General features: G+C 31.6%; 1 protein-coding gene across 1 annotated transcript; it reads left to right on the forward strand.

Annotated features, from left to right (window-relative positions):
- The first annotated feature begins 4039 nt into the window (after positions 1–4039).
- Positions 4040–7767, forward strand: LOC139854083 (uncharacterized). Its single transcript, XM_071843407.1, has 6 exons — positions 4040–4649; positions 4736–6248; positions 6453–6758; positions 6844–6943; positions 7103–7270; positions 7456–7767. Exons 1-6 carry the CDS (start codon positions 4040–4042, stop codon positions 7765–7767), a joined length of 3009 nt encoding a protein of 1002 aa, XP_071699508.1.
- Positions 7768–11235: the final 3468 nt, after the last annotated feature.

Below are 11235 nucleotides of genomic sequence, written 5' to 3' on the forward strand. Positions count from 1 at the left end.
AAACCATCCTCACCATCAATGTCAAGCAACTCATCAGGCATATAATCATCATCCTCATCTATCAACCTTAGAGTTGATTTATCTTTCGGTTGTTTTTTTCCAGATTTTTTTGTATGCAAAGAATTAAGAAGATTTGGCAGACCATAGGATTTAAATACTTGTGCATTCTTCTGCATCGTCATAATTCTCTCATTTTCATAAGCAATGACATGTTCCATTGATCTTTGACCTTGATTACTTCTACCTGACAGAAGAGAGATAAGTTTAGATGAACATAAGGATGATCAACGTAATCATGGCGATGACGTTACAAGTAAAAGACAACAAAAACAAGACAATCATGTTGGAAACCTAAATCTATTTCTAGTAATCATGGAGATGACAGTAAACATTTATTTGTCTTATAAAGATTAAAATATACCATACATCAATGTAAACATGATGTACCTAAATCTATAAGTATACTAGAATAAATCTCATAAACTATTACAAATAAATGAGCATATCAATTTCGATCAGTTTCAGTTTCATAATCGAGATAATAGAATAAGTAAACAATATGTTATCACCATAGTATGAAATAGAATATTAACTATGATTGCAGTATATGAAACGTATGCTACAACAACATCACAGATTTACAAGGTCAAGATCCAAAGTAATTACCTTTTCTCCGATTAATTTTAAAAACTCATAGACCTTGCTGCGAAAAAATATTATGTGTGATACTAGGTCTTCTCCAATAATTACAAAAAAGAGTTAACATATTGATCGGTTTATTGGTGGGAACCATAATGACGTTCAAAATTTTTGGGAAAAAAGGATTGGTGGGAAGTAAAATGGCGATCTAAAAATTTCGGATAAAAGATTCTTGCTTCAAAAAATTTGGGTTGTAACTGTTGGCACTATAGATGTACGTGTTAGAGGCGTGTATATCGGATGATGGGTATATCCCATAATTATAGAGATCATTATCATTATATAAATACCATATATATTTACCTTATATAACTAATATTATTGAGTATTAAATTTATATTGACCTTGTTATTTAATTTAATAGAAAACTTATATTATGCATACTATAATGACTAATATAATTGTAATAAGTATTGATACGAATCTTTGTTTTAATATAGGTTACCAATTGTATAATTTATATTTATTTAACATTTATATTCGTCTAGAATAATAAAATAATAATAATAATAATAATAATAATATATAATATGTATCTTATGATATGAAAGAATTTGTTACATAGATGATTTAATAGAATTATAACTAATATTATGCATACGCATTTTGTTCCATAGATATTAAATGAATCATATCAAAATGGAATGACTAACGAAAAAGTTTTGGTATATAAAGGTGTATGCCAGATAAGAGGTTAGGGGTAGAGCTCTGTCACTAAAGGAATTGGTTTGAAGGGTCTAGAATAGCTAAAATGCGGTCAAATTAGGGGTCGAGTTATGGTAGGTTGTTTAACAATATATACAATTTGTTTAGTGGTGACCTATTTGCAATGATAACCTAGATAGTATGGATCGATCGCAATGATCTTGTACATTCATTGAAGTTGATCGAGGTTTCTATAATTGTTTGATGGTGTTCAAAATTCAATTGGAGTTTGGTAAACGACTAAAATTTCGGGCTAGTGGGATTAGGGACACTAGCTAGCTAGTACTTGTGTTTGATCGTTTAATACTATGTATGTATATGTATGTATGTATGTATGTATATTTGTATGTATGTATATATGTATGTATGTATGTATGTATGTATATATATGTATGTATGTATGTATCTATGTATGTATGTATGTATGTATGTATGTATGTATGTATGTATGTATGTATGTATGTATATATATATGTATGAATATATGTATATGTATGTATGTATGTATGTATATATGTATGTATGTATGTATTTATGTATGTATGTATGTATGTATGTATGTATGTATGTATGTATGTAGGTAGGTATGTGTGTGTGATCTATATGTATGTATGTCTGTATGTATGCATCTATGTATGTATGTATGTATGTATGTATGTATGTATGTATGTATGTATGTATAGGTGTATGTATGTATGTATGTATGTATGTCTGTATGCATACACATACATACATACATTATATACACACAAACACACATACACACATACATACATATATACACACATACATACAATCTATATATATACCTATGTATGTGTACATACACAGATACACAGCGATGTATCTATGTATGTATGTATGAGGATCGATATGGGTCAATCTACCAGCGATCGAGAAAGCAGTAATATGAAAATTTTGTAGGGGTGATGGATATAAAATATCGTTGACATGTAGGCAACAAGATTTTTAGTCGTTATGTCTGGTTGTTCTACTGATTACGTGTTCATCCGATAGTTGAGGTAGCGTTCTTTAAGTTATGATTTTTCTCATGGAGGGGGGTTGATAACTTCATTCAACATTGGGAAGCCTAAGAACTAGTTAGGTATGCTAATTAGCTCTAACGAGAGCCAAACGAAGATGAGGGCATTCGTTATGGGTGTATGTGTGTATGTATATATGTTTGTATGCATACATACACATACATACATAGATACATACATTATATACACACAAACACACATACACACATACATACATATATACACACATACATACAATCTATATATATACATATATATGTACATACATAGATACATAGTATGTATGTATGTATGTATGTATGTATGTATGTATGTATGTATGTATGTATGTATGAGGATCGATATGGGTCAATCTACCAGCGATCGAGAAAGCAGTAATATGAAAATTTTGTAGGGGTGATGGATATGAAATATCGTTGACATGTAGGCAACCGGATTTTAGTTGTTATGTTCGGTTATTCTGATGATTACGTGTTCATCCAATAGTTGAGGTGGCGTTCTTTAAGTTATGAAGTTTCTCATGGAGGGGAGTTTGATATCTTCATTCAACATTGGAAAGCCTAAGAACTAGTTAGGTTTGCTAATTAGCTCTAAACGAGAGCCAAACGAAGATGAGGGCATTCGTTCATCATTCAGTTCAAAGCGACAACTGGATGGGCTATGACAAACTTAAACCATTTCATATTTGGTGACATCGATATCTTCAATCATATCATATCATATACTTAATAGAAATCAAAAAACAATATTAACCCAATAATATTAGAAATTTAAGAAATAATAATATAATTAAATAGTGAATATATGATATTATCATATCATATATTTTATATAAATTAAATAATTTGGTAAAATTATTATATTTTATTAATATTAAAATATAAACTAAATATAGTTTATATATTATTATTATTATATAGTTTATATATTATTATTTATTAGCAATTATTATGATTTGTAAATGATTATATAAACTATATGATATTATCATATCAATTAATACAGTTAGTTTATGTAAATGAAAATTAAAAAAGATTATAAAATGTAAGTGTAGGGAATCGAACTGAAGACCTTCTGTTTACATACAATGTTATTTATCAATGAGCTGCAGTTCTTATTTCTGTTTTAACTTTGCAAATTATTAATAATAATAAATAACTAAGTATCCGTGAATTAATGTAGATAATTTATAAACGGAAATAATTATGGTTTCTAAAACAATTAAAACTACTTGTTATCGTCATTTATTGTATTTTGTTGACCATATCTTCTCCTTCTTTTCTACTTTCTTCAATCGTATCCTCTGCAAACTTCAAGTTTCTTCCAACGTGTTAAACTGACAATTGTATATCGCGACTACATATTGAACAAGTACTTTTCTGTGACTAATTTTGTTAATAATTTCATGTGTTACATCTTACGCGTTCTGATTTCAATATGCATATGATAAGTTCGTTCTTTAATTCAATAATTTTGGTAATAATTGATTAATCCCATCAATATTTGGTTTAATTTTTAAGATGAATTAAGTACTTAATATATTTACAATATTTTTATATAAATTAGATGATGATTGCATTGTTTCTTCCAGGATGGACACAAATTGGATGTCTAGACCGAGAAATTCTTCTGTATATAAAAAAGGTCTTGATAAGTTTATTGATTATATATTTAAAAAGGAGGGTGTAAATAGTGAGATAACATGCCCATGCAATAAGTGTGTTAATCTAAAATGGGTTAGACGGTATGATGCTAGAACACATATACTATGTGATGGTTTTTTAAAAGGCTATACAATTAAAACTCCGATCAGTGAACCATGTGACATTCCTATGAAAGATGCAGAAGATGACATGATAGGAATGATGTCTGACACCCATCATTGGTTTGATGATAACATACTTGAAACTGAAGATCATAGCTTACCAAACAAAAGTGCCAAAAAGTTTTATAAAGGATTGGAGAGTGCAAAGCAAGAACTATACCCCGGATGTAAAAATTTCTTTGTTCTTTCTTTCATAGTTAGACTATTTCATAGCAAGTGTATTGGCAAATGTAATGACAAGGGTTTCAGCATGATCATTGATACTTTAAGGGAAGCCTTCCCGGAAGCAGCCATACCTAAGTCACTGTATGATCTACGAAAGTTAATAAGAGATTTAGGACTAGGTTATGAAAAAATCGATGCATGCCCTAATGATTGTATGTTTTACTGGAAACAAAACAAGGATAAAATGAAGTGTGTTGTATGTCACACGTCACGGTATAAACAAGTGAAGATGATTCAGATGATGAGGAAAACTTAACAGCCAATGATCATAATAAGGTCCCAGCAAAGGTTTTGCGTTACTTTCCTCTCATCCCGCGTTTGCAAAGGTTATATATGTCATCTGAAGCTGCTGCCTCCATGAGATGGCACGAAGAGGGTCGCACGAAAGATGGTTTACTGAGACATCCGGCAGATTCACCAGCTTGGCAAACATTTGATCATAATTATCCTGAATTTGCAAAGGAATCCCGTAAGGTTAGGCTTGGTTTAGCGAGTGACGGGTTTAACCCTTTGGGAAATATGAATAATTCCCATAGTACATGGCCTGTTGTATTGATTCCATATAATCTACCTCCATGGATGTGCATGAAAAAACCTTATTTCATGCTTACTCTACTAATACCAGGACCATCAGCGCTAGGGAATAATATAGACGTATATTTGGAACCTCTAGTGGATGAGCTAAAGATGTTGTGGAATCATGGAGTAGAGACATATGATTCATCAACAAATAGTAACTTTCAAATGCGTGCTGGTATGGTATGGACAATAAGTGACTTTCCGGCGTATGCCAACTTATCTGGATGGAGCACTAAAGGTAAACTTGCATGTCCATCCTACCATAAGCGTACAAAATCGATTCGGTTGAGACGTAGTAGGAAATTTGTTTTTATGGGACATCATCGATTGTTGTCAAAGAGACATGCGTATTGGAAGGATAAAAATTCGTTTGATGGCACGGAAGAGTTAGAGACTAAACCAACTTGCTTGACAGGGTCAGACGTTCTCAATGAGCTAAATGGTATTGAATTTAAATTTGGGAAACTAGTCAAGGACAACCCAGTATTACAGTATAATTGGAAGAATAGAAGTATATTCTTCAAATTACCATACTGGAAAGACAACTTGATACGACATAATCTATATGTAATGCATATTGAGAAAAATGTATGTGATAGTGTCATTGGAACATTAATGAATTTAGATGTAAAGACAAAAGATCATTTAAATGGGCGTTATGATTTAGAAGAAATGGGAATTCGAAAGGAACTACATCCCGAAGTTCTAGAAAACAACAAAGTGTATTTGCCACCTGCGTGTTTCTCAATGAATAAAAAAGAAAAAGATAGATTTTGTCGGATGCTTAAAGCAATGAAAGTTCCTGATGGTTATTCAGCTAATATTTCAAGATGCATTCAACTCAACCCTCCAAAAATTTGTGGCCATAAAAGTCACGACAATTATATTTTGATGCAACAGTTGCTCCTAATTTACATACGAAATAGTATACCTAAGCATGTCCACTCTGTTGTGATCAAGTTGTGTCGTTACTCTAGACGCTTATGCTGTAAAGTTCTCGATCCAACTGAATTGGTTCAAATGGAAAATGATATTGGAATAATACTTTGCGATATGGAGAGGATTTTTCCACCATCATTCTTTGACATAGTGGTTCATCTTTCTTTTCACCTTGCTTATGAGGATAGAATTGGAGGACCAGTGCATTATCATTGGATGTATCTAATTGAGAGGTAGTAAATTACATCTAGCCACATTTAATTTAAGTAAATTGTACAAAATATGACATGTTGTTTTTAATTTATTTTGTGTTTTTAAGGGAAACTCACTCACAATATAACATGTTTTAATATCGGCTGTATAACATAAATATTATAGTAAATTGTTTAATTAAGCATGTTCATGGAATTTGATCTTCATAATTGGTTTTTCTTCAGGTATTTAACCACATTAAAATCTTATGTGCCAAACAGGAGTAAACCTGAGGGTTCAATATCAGAAGGATATCTAGCTGATGAGTGTTTGGCGTTTTGTTCATTATACTTCGCTGACAATGTCGAGACTATACATAACAAGAAAAGTAGAAACTATGACGACGGTGGTAAGGAGGATGGTCTACCAATATTTTCTATGTCGGGTCGACCCATTGGTGCTAGAAAAATGGCTTTACTATCTCTAGATCGTTTGGCTAACGCACATTCATATGTGTTGTTCAATTGTAGTGAACTAGAATCCTTTAGAATGTAAGTTTATTTAGTACACATTTTGAGTTTCAGAATTTATATTACATTTTGAACTTTGATTGCGTCACCTCTATACTCATTACAGAGAACATCTGAGTATTCTTCCGCGTGAAAATAAGAAAGAACGTCAGCATTTGATACAGCGCATGCACAGTAACAAAATCGAGAAATGGTTTGGGAAACATGTAAGAATCACTTGGAATTTTATTAATTTTAAGGCATGAATTTATTAAGAACCCTCGTTCTAAAATTACTCAGTAGCTAAAGATTTATTTAGTTTTATTATTTTTCAAAAAACTTATTTGTAACCAATTATTCATCTTATATTAAATTATTTTGACCAGGTTCGTAAGCTGCATAAACAAGGTGTAGACGGAATATCAGAAGATCTAAGGCATTTGGCAAATGGCCCATCTGAGTATGTGACAACATATAAGGGATATATCGTTAATGGTTATCGTTTTCAAACCAAACAGACAAAGAAGAAAAGGAAACAACAAATAGCTTCTCAAGTGTTAGAGATAAAAATCCTATCGTTGTGGCCGTAACATATTACGGGGTTTTAAAAGAAATCATTGAGCTACAGTATGGTGCTGACAAAAAAGTAGTCTTGTTCCGATGTGACTGGATCTCAAACTGTTCAAGTCAAAAGGAAGATGAAAATGGGTTTACAATGCTCAATTTTTGTCGATTGAAGGAAGATAAAGAGCCGTTCATACTAGCAAGTCAAGCACAACAAGTGTTTTATGTTAAAGATTGTGTTCACAAAGGATGGAAAGTTGTTATCAAGACAAAGCCTAGAGATTCTTATGAAATGGATGCAGTAACATCTCTTGATGACGTGGAAACACACCTGCAGAGCGAAACAGGTATGGGTCCTCAAATTGATGAAAATGTAAACATTGAGTTGGTTGGAGAGGACATAGATGGGATTGTCTTTGACAATATTACTACAACATATACGGACACAACTGAGGAGCATCTTGAAGATGATTCTATCATTGATTAACAAGTACCATGCTGTTTTATAATTACATAGCCAAATCAGTAGATAAATTGTACCAAATATTACATACAAGTTGGAGTTAGATGAGATAATGGTCAACTTACAAAAGAGAAGAAGATTCTGACTATCAAAAAGAGGTGTTGATTTTGACTACCAGAAGAGATGTTGAGAGGCACCAATAAACACTCAACATCTTCTCCTCTTGTTCAATGATTCTTCATTGTCTGAAGATTCAGACGTTACGACATGCCTTTGAATGTAGTCAGAATCATACACAACCATTTCAAATTGATTTTGATCAGAAAAAGTGAAGACGAGTATGTCAAACCGACGTATATCAACATCTTTAACAAGCTTACTGCATCCATCAGAAAACTAAACGTCCTTACCATCGTCTTCCAACTTGAGATTGGCAGTATAACCTGTGGATGTGTTGATGAAGACTTCATCATTCAATTGACCAACATCATATATTGAATTGACCCACTTGATTGGGAGGATCTGCATAAACCAAGTATTTGGGGTAAGTTTTATTTGATATGTATAATATAAGATATTGTATAACTAACTGTATACATATTAACAACATTGTCAATTTGGAAGCTTAAGTATCATGTTGACTTACCATCTTTGGTTTGGATACATCAACGAACCATTTAATGAATTTTGGATTTCTTTTATCGGGGACATGCTTTTCACATAGATCAGAATCGAACACCGTAAGTTCAAAAGTTGTGTCATCAACCATAGTTATTTGAAGAACATCCCGAACTTTAATTTGTAGATCCTTAACAACCTGTTTCCATCCTGTTTTCATGGTTAGATCATGGCCATCCCACATGATTTGAACTTGTGCCTGGTAACCATCGGCGATAATGACGTAAATTAAATCATTTGGATTATCATCATAGTGACAATCGACCCACTTAGATGGAAATTTCTGTGAATATAAACAAGATAAGTATAAGTACATATTTATTTGTTAAAGTACCTGTAAAATGTATGAATGGACAATAAATGGTTGTTACAAAAATGTACATTAACCGTACCAGGAAACGAGTTGTAACAGCTGTAACGTCAACAATGAATGAAGGTAATCGGGATGATGAAGCCATGACTTTGAAGATGTACTATGAAATACCAAAACAGAAGATTTAACATATATGTAACAATATTTAATCTCATTTAACTGCATGTGTGCTGTAATACATAAATGTATATTAAATAACTGAATGTACAACAATAATTGAACTTTTCAATGAACATTCAATTTGTTAAATTAATAAAAGAATCCCATATATCACCTGGATCTTAGAATCTGACAAAAAAAGTCCTTTTTTACCCCAAATGGAATCCATTCAAGTGTCAAACTAATTTTTTAACTTTAAAAGTGATTGTTCTGTTTTTTTGTCATCAGATGCATGAAGACAATGTTTGTTAGTGAATAAAACTAACTATGCTAACGATTTAACAACTAACAAAGTAAACTTATGCTGAATGATGTTATACAGTACTCTAAACCCTAAATGATATTACAATGTTATTTATACAACCGATAATCAGTTGGAGCAGATATATATGAATAATAGGTCAAAGAATTCCAAGAAAGTCATGAAATATTTGAAAGATACTTACCTTTGCTTTCGGGTCGGATGAATGTGTTAGTTGCGTCAAAAGCGTCGGAGTATAATGCTAAGAATAAGGAACTGATAGAGTGTATTTATTTAATCTTCTTCTCCGTATTTGTTAAATATTAATAAATTAAAATGATTTAAAATATTAAACCTGATTTGGGAATGTAAATTGACATTACAATTATTTTATAATTATACATTATACATTATATATTTTAAATTATTTTTATATCTAAAGATTTATTTTTAATTACAATATAATATGTTCATATTATTATTTTATATAAAATAAAAAATAAACTGTATTTCAATTTATATTATGTATATATTTTATATTTATATATTTACGGTTTATTTAATAAAAAAGCACAAAAAACGCTCTATTTTTTCATTCAAACAAAGTCAATCTCTGTGCAAACTGAAGACTACGATCATCAAGCAAATCAATCCTTCATCCTCGGTTGTTCACTGGTAAGTGATACATCACTCATCCTCGTTTGTTCATGGTATTCTCTGTCGTGATTATTCACATAACTTGTTACTTGATTCCCGTGTGTTAAAATCGTAAGGGCTAAAATATTTAGGGCAAATATTTGGTTCGATTAGGTCAATTTTTTTTTGTTCAATTAGGGTAAATATTTTGGTCGATTAGGGCTAATAGACATTAAAGACGTACTTATTGATCAGGGCTGACATGATTAGGGCTTTTTTTGTGCTACCATCATTATGTCTAAAATTTGGTCGATTTTATAAATGCTGTGATTTCTATAGAACATTGCATGCATTGGTATAATGGCCTACATGTGTGAAATTCATATTATACATTAATACTTTTTGCCATTTAGACTGCTTATAATTCTCTAAAATTCTTAGACTAATAAATTTTAACAAAAGGTAGGTTCATTTATATACATCATGCAATCTATACATGTAGATTAACTGTTTTACTTACACTTGCTTAATTATTGTGTAACAGTCTTTTACAAGATGCCTAGGCAAAAGAGAATGGCAACACCAAACAAGCAATCACCCAAAACAAAGAAAGTTAAAAACTCTCCAAAACCAACTGTTGATCACAAACCCGTTACTCGTAGCAAGATCAAGATTGTGCAAGGGGATTCAACACCAATTGATTTGACTATAACAAATAATTCAGGTGCTGAACACATAGCTGTTAGTATACCACAAACAACTACAAAGCAAAACACTCAGAAAAACAGAAAACACAACACGTTTCAAATGCAAACGGCGAGTCTTCTGGCATGCCACAATAACAGGCATTCACAAACAACCCTCTTATGATTATGAAACCAAAAGAATTTATCCCACCTGTTATCGATACCCAACTCCAAGAACCTCAAAAACAGCCAACTGTTATTGAACCAACCACAACACCAAAACCCAACATAGAAACTAAGAAATTATCCACTAAAGTGGTGACACTAGCTGTAAAGACCCGTCCTAATCCATAAGAATGAATACAATAACATATGATTACATCGCGAGGAATTTGACCTCTATATGATACATTTTACAAACATTGCATTCGTTTTAAAAGACAAACTTTCATTTCATCGAAAGTTGACAGACATGCCTACCATTTCATAATATCCATCTATAAATGATCTAATCTGTCATTTACTTAATCATAATCTAGACTGAACTCAACGACTTGAATGCAACGTCTTTTGAAATATGCCATGAATGACTCCAAGTAATATCTTTAAAATGAGCAAATGCATAGCGGAAGATTTCTTTAACACCTGAGAATAAACATGCTTTAAAGTGTCAACCAAAAGGTTGGTGAGTTCATTAGCTTATCATAAACGATCATTTC

This window comes from Rutidosis leptorrhynchoides, chromosome 6 (genome assembly GCF_046630445.1).
Source record: "Rutidosis leptorrhynchoides isolate AG116_Rl617_1_P2 chromosome 6, CSIRO_AGI_Rlap_v1, whole genome shotgun sequence".
Classification (NCBI taxonomy): domain Eukaryota; kingdom Viridiplantae; phylum Streptophyta; class Magnoliopsida; order Asterales; family Asteraceae; genus Rutidosis; species Rutidosis leptorrhynchoides.

Bases quoted from the DNA above. Each gene is read 5' to 3' on its own strand.
- LOC139854083 (XM_071843407.1), top strand. From the start codon at position 4,040: ATGGACACAAATTGGATGTCTAGACCGAGAAATTCTTCTGTATATAAA. The intron at 4,650-4,735 runs GTATGTTTTACT...AAGATGATTCAG, and splicing joins CGATGCATGCCCTAATGATT to ATGATGAGGAAAACTTAACA. The intron at 6,249-6,452 runs GTAGTAAATTAC...GTTTTTCTTCAG, and splicing joins TGGATGTATCTAATTGAGAG to GTATTTAACCACATTAAAAT.